General features: G+C 39.0%; 1 protein-coding gene across 3 annotated transcripts in view; it reads left to right on the top strand.

Moving 5' to 3' along the window:
• Positions 1-16,267, top strand: part of TTC28 (tetratricopeptide repeat domain 28) — a 661,711-nt gene that overhangs the window by 490,743 nt on the left and 154,701 nt on the right. For all 3 annotated transcript variants that reach the window (XM_060028281.1, XM_060028280.1, XM_060028282.1), the window contains one exon: positions 8,454-8,961. In XM_060028281.1, coding sequence (XP_059884264.1) covers positions 8,454-8,961 — 508 coding nt within the window. The remainder of the gene's footprint in view (positions 1-8,453; positions 8,962-16,267) is intronic.

Raw genomic sequence — 16,267 nt, 5'->3', positions numbered from 1 at the left:
GGTATTTAAATCTCTTCTTCAGGCTGTGGCTGTGAGTTCACAATTCTTAGAGATCCCATTTCAGGAGCTTTCTCCCTACCAAGAGCCTTAACATTTAACTGTTTTTTGTTTTTGTTTTGCTGATTTGTTTTTTCTCTATTGTAATCCAAGAAGGATTTGTGGGAGCAGGAAACAAAACAGCAAAGAGAAGAAATCAGAGTAATGAGAGGATTAGGATCATATCATATGCTGAAGCCAGGGCAGAGTTTGAACATATTATGGGATTCTATCTGGCTGTTAAAAGGAGGCTCTGTATTAAATCATAAGCTTCCTGGTGACTCAAACAAAAAGGTAAACATGACCGCTTATATGATTCACATTTTTCTTAAGATAAAACCATAGCAGCTGCATTGAAATCTGAAAGAAATTTTTCCACTGGTCCTTATAAAGATGACATCAGGTGGAATCATGGACAACATCCTCAACATTATAGATTATACATTTTTTGATTATTTTTGTACAGTTGTTTTTGTGTGGCTATTGAGTAAGCAGCTCTAGACATTCATGGCTGTCATTTAACTTTTTATACAGAATTACTTTATCAACTCAGTTGCTGACTAAGGGTAGATTTTTCAGGCTATAGTACACTCATTAGATAGGGAATGAATGTTATTTAAGACTGTAGGAAGTGTATAGACCGCACAGAACATGATTCAGTCTTCTGTTTCTACAGGTTTGTGTTTGGGTGGCTATTGATTCCCGCTAAATAGATCTGCAATGTGGGTAAATTACTACCAGGTAGACCCTTGTATCTGGGTTAATACAGATTTTTAAAGATTAGCTAAGTTTCTGGTTTTAGTACCTAACTCTCCTCAAATTTAGTTTTTCTATAAAAATGACTAAAATTTCATCACCCGGAAACCTATGGTAATTCAAATAATTGAACCACTAGATAGTGTTAACTATAACTATAGTGACTGGAACATGAAAATTATTAATTTATGCTCAGTATTGTACTGGTCAGGCTAGGCCAGGTTATGCTGCAATAATAGTAAATTCCCAAATCTTAGTGGCTTATTTCTTGTGCCCGCTGTGTATTCATTACAGGTCAGCCAGGGCCCACATTGCTGATTGTCACTTAAATTTCAATTTTGATGGAGCAGTGTGTAGCAAAGAGAAGAGAAAATGTGGTGAAGTATGCACTGGTTCTTAAAGCTTTACATGGATGTGATCACATTTATTGGCCAAAGAAGGTCACGTAGCCACTCACACCTGACTTCATGCAGTCAGTGATGTGCAGTCTTACCTGCTTCGAAACAGAGATGCCAGCATATTTGTGAATATCTTTAAAGCCTACCCTAATATCATTAGTGCTTAACATTGATCTTACTGTATTCTAATTAGTTGTTATTTTAGTTAAGCATTTTGTTGTTGTCGTTACTACCAATCTCCCTCCTTTTCAGCTACTTCATGGATATACATGAAAGTATAAATCAGATCTTGTCAGTCCCCTGCTTAAACCTGTGGCTGTTATTGCTCCCTGGGTGGATTGTAAATTCTTCAATAGAGGATAAACTGTATGTAGTTAAATGAGCACGAGAGCTAGAATCTGATGTCTGTGGACCTGAACCCTGGCTTTGCTATCAGTGCTATCAATTGTGTATTCTTAGGCATGTCATTTTATCTCTTTGAGTCTAGCGTTATCTCACAAATGGCTTTAATAATAACACACAATTAAAAGGATTGTTATTAATGATTAAATGAAACAACATACATGGAAAATGCATTAGATTTTACAAATTGATGGACAGACAGAATTCATCCAAACCCACCTTTCCAGACTCCCCTCCAACCACTATCCCCATTCCCAGGTCTAACCAGCTTCTTGGTCTCTAATCATTACACACTCTGTCATACTTCATGCCTTTGCTTGTGCTGTTTCCATTTCCTAGAATTACCCACTCCCGCAATGAGGAAAACTCCAATTTATTTATTAATTTTTAACTAACAGACTTCATTTTTAGAGCAGTTTTAGATTTACAGAAAATTGAGCAGCTAGTACAGAGTTCCCACGTTCCCTTTCTCTTCCCCATTCAGTTTCCCCTCTTAGTAACATCTTGTATCAGTGTGGTACATTTGTTACAATTGAGAAACCAATATTGATATAATATTGTTAACTAAAGTTCATAGTTTACACTAGGGTTTACTGTTCGTGTTGTACAGCCTATGGGTTTTGACAAATGTATGATGCCCTATATCCATGATTATAGTGTCATGCAGAATAGTTTCACTGCCCTAAAAATCCCCTGTGATCCATCCTTTTCGCCTGCTGAAACCACTGATCTTTTTGCTTTCTCTATAGTTTTGCCTTTTCCAGAGTGTCATGTAGTTGAGATCATACAGTGTGTAGTCTTTTTTTTTTTTTTTTTTTGTGGTCTCTTCCATTGCGGAGCACAGGCTCCGGATGCACAGGTTCAGCGGCCATGGCTCACGGGCCCAGCCGCTCCGTGGCACGTGGGATCTTCCCAGACCGGGGCACGAACCTGTGTCCCTTGCATCGGCAGGCGGACTCTCAACCACTGCGCCACCAGGGAAGCCCTTAAGACTGGATTCTTTCATTAAAGAATATACATTTAAGGTTTCCTTCATATCTCTTTGAGCCTTGGTAGATCATTTCCTTTTAGTGCTGAATAATACTCTATTGTAAGGATGTATCAAATTTTATTTATCCATTCACCTATTGAAAGACATCTTGGTTGCTTCCAGTTTTTAACAATTGTGAATAAAGGTGTTACAAACATTCACGTGCAGGTTTTTGTGTGGATGTAAGTGTTCATTTCATTAAGGTAAATAATGCAGGAGCATGATTGCTGGATCATATGGTTTGAGTAGGTTTGTAGGAAACTACCCAACCATCTTCCAAAGTGGCTGTCCCATTTTGCATTCCCATTAGCAATGAATGAGAGTTCCTATTGCTCCACATCTTCACCAGGATTTGATATTGTCAGTTGTCTTAGATTTTCACCATTCTGATAGATGTGTAGTGGTATCTCATTGTTGTTTTAACTTGCAATTCCCTGATGACATATCATGTGGAGCATCTTTTCATATGCTTCTTTGCCACCTATATACAGTCGGCCCTCCATATTTATGGGTTCTGCATCCACAGATTCAACAAACCACATATCAAAAATATTTGAAAAAATTCCAGAAAGTTCCAAAAAGCAAAATTTGAATTTGCCATATACCAACAACTACTTACATTGTATTTACATTGCATTAGGCATTATAAGTCATCTAGAGATGATTTAAAGAATATGGGATGATGTGCATAGGTTATATGCAAATACCATGCCATTTTACATAAGGGACTTGAGCATTTGCAGATTTTGGTATCCATGGGGGTTCCTGGAACCAATACCTTGCAGATACTGAGGGAAAACTGTATCTTCTTTGGTGAGGTATCTGTTCAGGTCTTTTGTCCATTTTAAAGTTGGGTTGTTTTCTTGTTGAGTTTTAATTTTTTTTGTTTTTTGTTTTTGTATATTTTGGATACAAGTCCTTTGTCAGATAGGTATTTTGCAAATATCTTCTCCCAGTCTGTAGCTTGTCTTTTCATTCTGTTCATGGTATCTCTTACAGGGCACAGTTTTTAATTTTAATGAAGTCCAACGTAGCAATTCTTTCTTTCATGGGTCATGCCTTTGGTGTTTTATCTAAAAATTCATTTCCAAACCCTAGGTCCCCTAGAATTTCTCTTATCTTCTAGGAGTTTTATAGTTTTGCATTTTACATTTAGGTCTATGATCCATTTTGAGTCAATTTGTATGAAAAGTGTAAAGTCTGTGTCTAGATTCACTTTCTTTGCATGTGGATGTCCAGTTGTTCTAGCACCATTTTTTGAAAAGCCTGTCCTTTCTCCACTGAATTACCTTTGTTCCTTTGTCAAAAATTAGTTGACTCTGTTTGTGTCTAGAGAATTTTCTTGAGTACATGAATGAATGAACAAATGAACCAACCAGCAGACCCCAAAACACTCCAATATCCGTGTAAGCTTTGACCACTTAAAGTGCTTTTACCAACACTAAGTGTTGGATATACCAATGATTCCAAAATGCCCCGGAGTAAAGGGTGAATTTTCTTATGTCTACACTTGCAGAAGAGTAATACGAGTAATATGCTTTAGCGTATGAAAATAATGACCCTTCCTGCCATCAGTGGGGCACACTTCTTGTGTCGTGTTTTTAGTTGTGGTGACATATAACATCATGTTCTATTTTCTGGTCATCTTCTACCACATCTTTGAAATGAATAAAGCTAAGTTAGGGTAGGAAGAGAAATGAAAATCTAAAATTTTTGAGCATCTTCTGTGAGCCTTGAAATGGGCTCTTTACAAGTTCTATCTTATTTAGTACTCATCAGAGCACTGTGAGATGTTAATATTTCCATTTACAGATGAGGAAGCTGAGGCTCAGAGATGTTGCAGAACTTGTGTAGTATCACACAGTTTGTCCTTTGGACCCATGCATGCCTGATTCCAGAGTCTGCCCCTATTCTTCTATATCCCTCTGCCTCTTGGGTTGCAGGTGGTTAACCCAGTACCTTGGGTTCGTGGGCACTGAACTGGCAAGGAATACAAGGTGCATGTGGATTTGGACAGTGAAGATGAAAAACTGTATTTCTGGTACTAGCTGTGGGTGCATTTCCCCTTTTCTTAAAACTACATGCAATTAGTCAATCAGCAGGTATATCAGATATTCTCTATATGTGCATTTAGTCATCCCACAAAATATAACTCTTATAAAATACATACAATAAAGGGAAAAACATGCTAGTTGTGAGGAACACGTTTAATTTTGCAAATAATGTTTAATGGTAGTATCATCAATGTGGTTTTTTGGGTAGTTTAAACTTTCTCTATTTCATGTCTCAAACTGAAAGTCCTTAAAGGTGGTTTGAAAAAATATGAGCAAATTTCCTTCTCTAGCTCCATGTCCCACGAAACTGACTCATCAGGTGCAGTTCTTCCGCAAATATTTGGGGCACAGAGCAAGGGGTAATGACTCCTGTGTGCTAAGTCTGCAGCTGGAAATCATGCTTTGGCAAGAACATAAGTAATTTATATCTTGTAAAAAGAGAAAAGTATTGTCTTATTCCAACCAGAGAGTTCGTTAGCATAACTGTTTGTGTGCATTTTGGTATTCAAATACAGATGTTCCAAAATGTTTCCACTGTGGGAAGCAGCTGCTGCTATTCTAGCACAAAAATCTCAAAGAGATTAATATACAAAGGCAGTGTGAACCTTAGTGGCAAGTGCAGCATCTGCTTGAGGTGGGGCCTGTGTTTCCCTGTAGATAGTGGGTCTTCAGATTCTGCTTAACAGCCTGAAACCATGTTTCAGATCTAAGCTTATTCCACAGGAACAGGAACAAAGACAAATGATTAATTTGTAATTCACTTAGCTGATAAATATGATCACGTTATTTGCCCAGCAGCTGTAAAACACTGGACTTCATGTCCTGTGGCAACTGATATAGGAATATAGATGTTTGGTTGTAATGACTGATGTTTTTGGTGCCGTTACTAGCTTCTGCTTGGTAACAGAGCTCAGCCCAGACGGCCTGCAGTCATAAAACATCATCCACACCTTAGTGATGCATTTACAGAGAACTTTACAGTTTACTCAGGACACTCACTTGCACTGCTTCATATGATCCCATCCTACCCTTGGAAAGTACATATGCTGTCATTATCAGAATGGTTTACATATAAAGAAAGTACAGGTGAAGAAGTGACATGACTTCTCAGGGTTACACAGCCAGGGCCTCTGACTCTAAATTCTATTCCATTCTTATACTACATCAAGCTGCCTTTCTAATTTCAGAGGCTATGATATGTGCTTCATAAACTATATTGACCTTTCTAGAGTTGCCGGTTTCCAGGACACCTGCGTGAAGAGTCCCAGCCTGATAGCGCTGCCTGTAACAGGAAGGTGCCAGGGAAGAGCTAATGCAGTAGTCCTTCCCTCTTTCCTCACAGCCCTAAAGGGGAAATGCCCCAATACTCTCTTTCCTTATGTTTGGGAGAGCTTCAGCAAATGAGCTCCTGTGTCTCCCTGGCATTTACAGAAATGAAGAACCAGAAGCAGAAGATCCCTGGGCTGTCATTTGGAGTTGCCACATACCACAAGTTTCTAAGAACAGTGATGCCTGGGGTGCTGTGCCTGCCCCAGGCCTTATTAATCTATTCCCTACAGTGTTCAAGGGCTCATTGCCTCCAACCAGATCTACTATTTGGAATTATCTAGTGAATTATTTATGGTTTACACATTTGACAGAGGCTCATGGCTAAGTTTGAAAACACTCAGTTCCTGGGACCTAGAAACCTCTGTCTGGAAAACCAAGGCTCAGAGAAGTTAAGTTTCTGAAGGTCCCAGGGCTAGTAAACATCAGTGCAGTTTTGAACCAAGGGTGTCTGATTGTAAGTCACACTGGCTCCATAGTGAAAGAGCCATGTGTTCTACTTTGAGGGCAGCAAAGATTTGCAGGTGGGAGGGTTTGTGGACTGTGTCCTGCTCTCTAGCCTGGCTTGGGCACAGAAGGACCTCAGAGAGTAAGGAGGGGAGGGCCAATTACAGAAGGAAAGGAAAGAGACTGAGTCCCCCGTCCTGTAGCAAAGGAGGAAAGGAGATTGTCGGGTGTGGGGAGGGGAGTTGTGAGCAGTAGAAAGGCCTGTGTGCACTGTGCCAACAAGAAGTCTTAACTTATGATCCTGAAGAGGTTCCCGAAGTAGGAACCTGAGGCCAGTACACATCCAAGTGGCATGCTCTTGGGTGACATCATTGCTGCATCTGCCAGAATCACATTGCTACAGGATTGTGATTTTCATGGAATTGTTTCTGCTCTCCACCACTCAGAAAAAAAAGACAAACCCCAAAAGTACATTTCTAAGTGTTTATTTCCTCTCTATTTTCCCCAAGCTTTTTGTTGGAACATCTGTGAAATGATAAAAGCAACTTAAAACTATATGGAACCTTTTGCAGATACACAGTTTGCAAGCATTGTAAAGATGGTCAGTCTCAGTCATTTTGATCAAAACTGCTATTTCGCAGGCAAAGAAATAAGGTAGCAAATCACTCAACTATGAAATATTAATAAAAGTGTTCTGAAGTGTATATAGAACACATCTGATAAAGAAATACCCTTACTCCAGGTGGGATGGCCTTCCCTTGTTGTTATTCCCTAGCCTGGAGGCCCTGGTGAAGATCACTTGCCTACTTGTGACAGAGTTTACCCTTTGTTCTGCCAGGATCACGTATTCATGGTACGAAGAGGGAGCATCATGAAGAAAGGGGGCTACGTGGCTCTAGCTGTAGGCACTGTGTGAAAGAAGGGAAGGATAGGCAAGTTGTTGAATGAAAAGAAGCGCAGGAGAGCTCGGTGTAACTTCCCTTTTATGTCTCTGCAAAGGAGTTAGAAACTAAAGACGAGAATCTAAGACTATCTGCACTTGGTAAAATTCTAGAACCCGTGTAACATCTCCTTTGTTATTTTTGTTTCCCTTTGGTTCACTATGCCAATATAGAGTCATTTTCATTAAAACCTTTAAGACAAAAAGGGCTCATGTTCTTTTCTTTAGACAAGAACTATTTGAGTGGCGAGCAGTGTGAGGGGACTAGGAAGATAGCATCTTTCTGCACAGAGGCTGGGGTCAGAAGAGAGAGCCTCTAGGCAAGAAAAGCAAAGCTCGAAGAGCAATGTGAGCCTAAAAAGGGGTGGTGAGGCCCCGTGGGGACTACCACATTCAGAGATGTAGTTGTAACTCCCGTTATTTTCCTCTGCGGCTCATCTAATCTAAGCCTTCCACAGTAACCAGCACTGATGAAGTCACATTGAGTTAACAAAGATAAGAGAACAGGACCCTCCATTGGTCCTGGGTCACAAAATTATCAATCATCAATCTAAAGATCTCCCTTGCCGTTAATGTATCCATTTGCTTTGGGAGAAGACAAGAATTGAGAAATGCAATTTGAGTGCACTCTTTGAGTGCAAAGAGCCTAGCATGGATTTCTCCTATGAATTTCCTATGCTATATTACATGTAATAATTAATTTTGATTTTCTTCAACATTTTCTTATGCTGCAGAGGTTAATAGCTATTAACAGAGATATAATATCACAATATTAGAAATGTCAAGTCTTTAAACTAAGATGAACGTTATATGGCACACAACCTGTTTCTATGAGATTCGGTATTGAATGTTACTGATTAAATTGCCGTTGTCTTTTATTAGGAACTTGCTGTTTGGATGTGCTCTTTTTCAGTTCTGCATAGGTCTGCAGACCAGTGATAGAAACACCATTAGAAATAGGTTTGGATGGTTATGGGCAAACTCTCTAACATTTTATCAGCTGAAACAAACCAAAGCCATTTTCTGATGTGCTTTCTTTTCTCTGCCTTATCCTTTCTCTCCAGGCAGCTTCATCAGCCCTGAGCAGTCTGGGCCACGTGTACACAGCCATTGGAGACTACCCCAATGCACTGGCCAGTCACAAACAGTGTGTTCTTCTCGCCAAGCAATCCAAAGATGAGCTTTCTGAAGCCCGAGAACTCGGTAACATGGGAGCGGTGTATATTGCCATGGGTGATTTTGAGAATGCTGTGCAGTGCCATGAGCAGCATCTGAAGATAGCCAAGGACCTGGGCAACAAGCGAGAAGAGGCCCGCGCCTACAGCAATCTGGGCAGTGCCTACCACTACAGGAGGAACTTTGACAAGGCCATGTCTTACCACAACTACGTGCTGGAGCTGGCTCAGGAGTTGATGGAGAAGGCCATTGAGATGCGGGCCTATGCTGGCCTGGGCCATGCTGCCAGGTGCATGCAGGATTTGGAGAGAGCTAAACAGTACCATGAGCAGCAGCTGGGCATCGCTGAGGATCTCAAGGACCGGGCTGCAGAGGGGCGAGCATCCTCCAATCTGGGTAAGGACAGGATTGCTTGCGGGACCCAGGGTCAGGGCCAAGGGCTAGAAATAGCTGGAGTAACCCACTATCTTTTACAGGAATCTGTGTGTTTATATTCAAAAGTATCTCCTCATTGTGTGTGTTTTATATTTCCTTCAGATATATGTCCTTGGAGCCTGCCTGCTCTAAATCACAGGATCTTTTCTGTCATCACAGTGCTCTGAGGATTAGAACTCTGAAATACTGGAAAAACAAAACACCCCAACCTTTTAATCTGTCTAGAGAGAAGAACGACCAGATTTATCTAATTAGAGAGAAGGGGGATGAAGTGAAGAGACAAAGCTATGTTTGGTTTAAATGAAAGGGAAGCTTGCTAGGAAGTCATCAATGGAAGGGAATTTGAGAGGATTTTTAAATGTTTAGAGGGAGTTCTTTACTTGGTGACTTTAACCCCAAAGGGAATGTATTATTTCCCCTCAATGTATGTGTGTTCACAAATGATGTTGATAGTTATAGTGTAAATGTAAAATTATTTTTTGAAAAATTTAAATAAGATAGATTTGCAGTCTGTGGTTTGATAGGACTTGGTTACGGTTAAGATATTTATAGATTTGGGGGAATTTATATGGAATGGTAAGAGGTGATAAGTATTAGTAACTGGCTACTTTTTAGAAGATATTGTTATCTTTTCTTGGTACCCAAACAGATGTTGGTACATAATGAATGAAAGGAACAGATGTGTTCAGAAGTATAAGCGGAACTCATCCTTGTGCCTGGAGCCCATGGTTTGTTATGTCCACAGGGACTCAGGGTGGGGAGAGGACAAGAAGACGGTGACCTTATTCGTATTAGTGTATGCTTAGCGGATATTAGTGGCAATGCACTGTAAAAGTCAGTCCCCTTTTCTTTTGTGACCTACAAAACCCTATTTCTCTTTATATAATTTTAGCACTACTTCTCCCTCCCCTCTACCTCCGCTTATTGTAACCATATGTTTCGTGAATATGGTTGTTTGAAAAAGTCTGGCAAATCCCTAGAGGTGATGCTGAAGATGGTATTGAGATCAGAATGAGAATCTAGAGAGCCTGATAAAAACCATAGAAATAAGTTCTTGGTATGATATATTCATTCAACAGATTTCAAGTATTTATTGAATCATACTATGTGCTGAATCCTGGAATAATTGCCTTACATGGTAGAGAAGTTTGAAAAAAAAATCCTTGCCCTCAAAGAGCTTATAATTTAGTTGGGAAAATAAGATTAATACATAGGACAACGGTGTTAATGATGTTGTGTAGCCATTAAATTCCTAGAAGGGAGGCCCTGAGGGCTGGGAATAGTCTGGAAAGCTTCTTGGAGGAGATGACGCCCAGGTGGACCTTGAAGAATAGCTGAGATTTGGTCAGAAATGGGATGGCATTGATGGCAAGGAGTATGTGAAAGAAGAATTTGATGCAATAGGTTGGCATATCTGAGGGATAGTGGCATGATTAGCCTTCAGGAATGTGCTAGAGGATGGTAGAAGATTATTATGAAAACTAGGCAAGTAATTGTTAGTGAACAGGAACTCCTGAAGGTTTTGAAATGTAGAAGTGAGAACATTGACTAGATATTTAAGGAAGACAAGTCTAGCAGTGGCACATAGGATAGGTTGGAGGGCTTGAAACCTGGAGTGTAGAAGGCTGTGCATATTGGACAATTCATATTTCTCTATCATCTTGTGTCAGAAATCTATCATTTTGATTAGTTGTATTTATTTTCCAAAGACTTTGTTCATTTCATCTAAATTGTTGAATTTATTGGCATAAAGTTGTTTATAATACTTACTTATTTTCCTTTTAATGCTTGTAAGATATATAGTGATATGTCCTCTTTCATTTCTGTTATTGGTAGTTTGTGTTTTGTACCTGTACTAACCCCCTCCCCCTTTTCTGGGTCATTCTAGCTAGAGATTTATCAATTTTCTTGCTTTTGCTTTTGTTAAGTTTTTTCTATTGCTTATCTATTTTTTAATTTCATTTTTCTGGTCTCATTTTTATCATTTTCTTCCTGCCGCTTTCTTTGGGTCCTCTTTCTAGCCTCTCAAGGTTGAAACTTAGGTCATTGATTTTAGACTTTTTAAATTTCTAATACAAGCATTAAAAATATAAAATTTCCTCTAAACACTGCTTTAGCTGCATCTAATCATTTTTGATGTATTATGTTTTTACCTTCGTTGGGTTTAAAATATCTTCTAAAATTGTTTGTGATTTCTCTTTAACCCCCGTGTTGTTTAGAAGTGCTGTTTAATTTAAAACATTTGAGATTTTCCTAGAAACTTTATTGTTATCAAATTCTAGTTTACTTCTATTGCAGTCAGAGAACATACTTTGTAGGATTGCAATAGGTGTCTCTACAGATGTTGCTTAGGTCTAGGTAGTTGATAGTGGTGTTCAGATCATCTTTGTCTTTTTTGATTTCTTTGTCTATATGTTTTGTCAGTTGCTAAGAAGGAGGTTGTTAAAATCTACAACTGTTAGTGTGGACTTGTCTGTTTTTCCATTTAATTCTGTGAAACATGGCTTCATGTACTTTGAAGCTTTCTCTTTGGGCAAATATTCATTTATGATCGTTTTTGTCTTTCTGACAGATTGGCCCTTTTATCATTATGAAATGTCCCTTTTTATCATTGGTCATGTCTTTTTTTCTTGAACTACTTGATCTGATACAAATATATCCACTCCTACCTTCTTATGCTTACTTTTTGTGTTTTCCATTTTTTTTCTGTCTTTACTTTCTATTTCTTGGTGTCTTTAGTTTGTTAACTGCAGATAACATCTAGCTAGGTCTTGCTTCTATATTGATTTTCACAATTATGGCCTTTTAATTAGAGAATTTCATCATTTAACAGTTAATGTAATTATTGGTTTTGTTAGATTTAGGTCTGTTATTTTACTGTTGGTTTTCTGCTTGTCCCATTTATATTTTGTTCTCCGTTCTTCCTTTCCTGCTGTCTATGGGTAAATTTAATCATATAGACTTTATTTTAACTTGTCTATTTGCTTTTTAGCTCTGTCTTTGCATAATTTTTTAATGGTTGCTCTAAGGATGGCATTATATATCCTTAACTTTTCATGGTTTACTTTGAGCTACCATTGTACCACTTCCTGTAAAATATAAGTACATTATGACCTTGTAGGTCCACTTACTCCCCACTCCCTGTACTTTATGCTGTAGTTCTCACATTTATTACTACACCTATATTCTTTTTAAACTCCACAGTACAATGTTAGTTGTTCTATTTTATATTATCATTTTAAATGATTGAGAGGAAAAATAATATTTTCTGTTTATCCACTTATTTATCATTTCTTGTACTTGCATTCACTCTTGAAGATATGAGTTTCCATCTGGTATTATTTCCCTTCAGCCTAAAGAACTTCATGTAGCATTTCTTGTAATGCAGGTCTGCTAGTGATGAATTCTCTTCATTTTGTTTACTTTAAAATGTGTTTATTTCACCTCATTCTTGAAGGATATTTTTTGCTAGATACAGAATTCTAGGTTGGTAGATTTTTTTTTTTATCTTTCAGTGGGTTAAAGTAGTCTTTCCAGTGTCTTTTGGCCCCCATTATTTCTGATAAGAAGTCAGTGGAATTAATAATCTGTATGGTGTATGCTAATTTTTTCTTGACAGTTCACAAGATTTCTTCTAAATTTGGTTTTCAGCAGTTTATGATATGCCTAAATGTGGCTTTCTTTGTATTTTTTTCCTTCCTATGGTTCTTTGAGCTTTTGAATCAGCACATATATATTTTTGCCTGAATTTAGGGAATTTTTACCTATTATTTTTAAAATATTTCTTTTTGTTCACTCCCTCTCTTCTCTATTTATCTCTCTGCATTACTTTGGGCCTTTTGATTTTGTCCTATATATTGCTGAGGCTCTGTTCATGTTTTTAATTTTTTTTCTCTGTATTCTTCAGATTTGAAAATTTCTGTTAATCTTTCTTCAAGTTCACTAACTCTTCTGTCATCTCCAATCTTCTGATAAACCTATCTGGTGATGCAGAGTTTGGGATTCCCCAAGACTACTCTCACTTCTGACATCAACAGCAAGCAAGGGTCACCCTCAGGTTCAGTAACTAGGAGGACTCACAGAATTCACTGAAAGTTATTGTTATACTCATGGTTATGGTTTATTACAGTGAAAGCATACAGATTTAAATCAGCCAAGGGAAGAGGCACATGGGTTAGAGTTCAGGAGAATTGTAAGCACAAAGCTTCCAGTTGTGTCATGGATGGTGCTAACTCTTCCAAGCAGCAATATGTGACAGTATGCACAGAGACTCCCTTGAGCTTTCTTTTCCAAAGTTTTTATTGGATCTTGGTCACAGAGATATGGTTGACCACCTGCATGAGTGACCTTAGTTTCCTGCCCCTCTGGAGGTTGAGCTGAGAGCCCCCACTGTAAATCATACTGTTACCATCGACTCTCTGGCATGGTCAACACCCTCAAAGACTCTTAGGTTGGGCATTCTGAGGGCTTCGAAATTATTTCCCAGAGCCAGGGGCAAAGGCTGGACCTCTCTGGGCAAGGTTAATTCTTTACTGCATTGGTGCATTTTAAAATTTAGATATATATTATATTTTTAGCTCTAGAATTTCCATTTGGTTCTTTTAATTAACATTTCAGCTTTCCTGCTAAGATTTCTGTGTTTATTCATTACATGTATATTTTCTTTCACATAACGGCCCTAGTTATTACAAAAGCTTATAAAACCTTGTCTGCTAATTCCATGTGGGTCATCTCAGAGTTAGACCCTATTGATTGCCTGTTGTTGATGTTGTTATTTTTTTAACAGCTTGATTGAGATATAATTCACATAGTATACTATTTATACATTTAAGGTGTGTAATTCAGTGGTTTGTAGTATAGTCACAGAGTTGTGCATTGATTGCCTTTTGTTTTGAGTTGTTAGTCACATTTTAATGTACTCTTTGAAAAGGGATTATAGCCAACATTGTCAGTGATACTTTATAGAGACTCTGGATTCTGATATATTTCTCTTAATAGTATTGATTTTTGTTGTAGTTGTTTTACCAGTTAACTTGACTTAATTCAAGCTCCAAATTCTGTCTTCCCTGTGTTGGGTAGCAGCTAAAATCTCTGTTCAGGTCTTTCAGCTTGCTTAGATTTGGCCTTGCACATGCATATTTCATGAGTTAAACAGAGATCTGTGTAGAATTACAAATCCAAGGCTCTCCTCTATGGCTCTCTCTGGGATTTTTCCTTTGGTTCTTCAAGCCAGAAAGACAGTGTGTTTCTACCTGAGTTTTAGCCTCACCACACGGCACTAATGGGGTTTGCCCTCTGGTCCCTGCCCCTGCAAAATGTCCTCTGGCATTTCAAAAATGGGAAACTTACCCAATGCCTTTCCCTTCTGCAAAGAGTCAACTCCAACCTCCCTACAGTTTCTCACTGCTTTTGGTTGCACTCCAGTGTTTTTAGATAAAGTCCTCCCCCTGCTTCCTCCATGCTGGCCTCCTGCCCCCTCCATGCCAGCCCTCCTGCCCTGCCCCCTGTCAGACTTTATAGTTGTTATCTATAGGAGGGTGGCTCTGAAAGGAGGTACTCCTCCATTACTGGAAGTAGAACTTCTCCTATCCATGTTTAACCCATTGCAATTTGATTTGCACCTTTTGTCCCCTGAAAAAGATCAGCAGTGATCTCCAGATGGCTCAGTTGAGAGATCTCTTGACAGTTCTAAATTTCCTTAATCAGTATGCAACATTTGGCAGCCTTTACTAAGTTTTCCTTGAAATTCTCTCCTCCTCTAGTTTCTGTGAAGCACCACTGTCCTGATTTTCTTCTTGGCTGCTCTTTCTGTACCATCTTCATTGGCTTTTCTTATCCTTCTTTTTTAAAAATGAACAATTTTAAAAGTTACAAAAACAGTACTTACTTTGGTAAAAAATTCTTATGGTATGAAAGTGTATAAAGTAGAAAAAGGAGTTCCACCCTGGTCCACCCCCTTGCCTACCTTCCCATGTCCCACTTTTCAGAGTTAAGTACTGTTAACAACTTGGTTAGACTCTTTCCAGACCTTTTTACTATGCACATAAACACATGGTAGTATAATCATATATGTAAATATACACATGTGTGTACAGATTGTTCCTTTTTTAAAAACTTGGATCATAACATATGTGCTTTTCTGCCACCTGCTTTTTTTATTCCGCCTTCCCTCTTAGGCAAAGCCTCTGTGTCATTATTCAGTTTCCCTACATTATTTTTAATGGCTCTTTTCCATTGTATTGCCACTCGTTAAATGTGGGAGTTCTTGTATTTTGTTCCTTGATTCTTTCCCGTTCCTTCTTTGTATCTCTCTATCATTTTTTTTTTTTTTTTTTTTTTTTTTTTGTGGTACGTGGGCCTCTCACTGTTGTGGCCTCTCCCGTTGCGGAGCACAGGCTCCGGATGCGCAGGCACAGCGGCCATGGCTCACGGGCCCAGCCGTTCCGCGGCATGTGGGATCTTCCCAGACTGGGGCACGAACCCGTGTCCTCTGCATCGGCAGGCGGACTCTCAACCACTGCGCCACCAGGGAAGCCCCTCTCTATCATTTTTACCACCAAATCTTCAACTACTGCTTCAATGTCCATTGTTTCTAAATCTATATTCACCAGCTCTGACCTCCTGCCTGAGATCATTTTCATATGCCTAGTAGATGCTTCTTCTGATTTTCATGCTGATCAGTCCAAGTTTGTGAGTTCAAATGTGAAATATCTTTTTCCTAAATTAACTGCTTCTCCTAGCTTTCCTTATTCTGTTGATGACAGGCCCATTCTTGTAGTTATCTCTATTCATTCACTATTGCTGCTGTAACAAATTGCCATGAACTTAGTGGCTTCAAATAACACAAATGTTTTCTGTTACAGTTCTGGAGATCAGGAGTCTGAAATCAATTTCACCAGGCTAAGGTCAATGTCAACAAGCCTGGTTTCTTGGCTCTAGGGGAGAATCAGCTTCTAATGGCTGCGTGTATTCCTTGGCTTGTGGCCTCTTCCTCCAATTCCAGAGTGCATCACTCCAATCTCTGCTTCTGAGTCATCACATTGCCTTCTCTTCTGTCCTAACTCCTCTTGTCTCCCTCTTTAAAAAAAAAAAAAAGACTGTTGTGATTACATCAAGCCCACTTGAGTAATCCAGAATAATCTTCCCAAGATCCACAGTTTAATCACACCTCCAAAATCCCTTTTGTCGTGTAAAGTAACATTCACAGGTTCCTGGGATTAGAATGCAGAGACTGGGGACCGGGGAGCGGGACGATCATTCAGCCCAT

Source organism: Delphinus delphis, chromosome 13 (genome assembly GCF_949987515.2).
Source record: "Delphinus delphis chromosome 13, mDelDel1.2, whole genome shotgun sequence".
NCBI lineage: Eukaryota > Metazoa > Chordata > Mammalia > Artiodactyla > Delphinidae > Delphinus > Delphinus delphis.
Note: the sequence above shows the minus strand (reverse complement) of the source record. Positions and strands in the feature narration are given on the sequence as shown.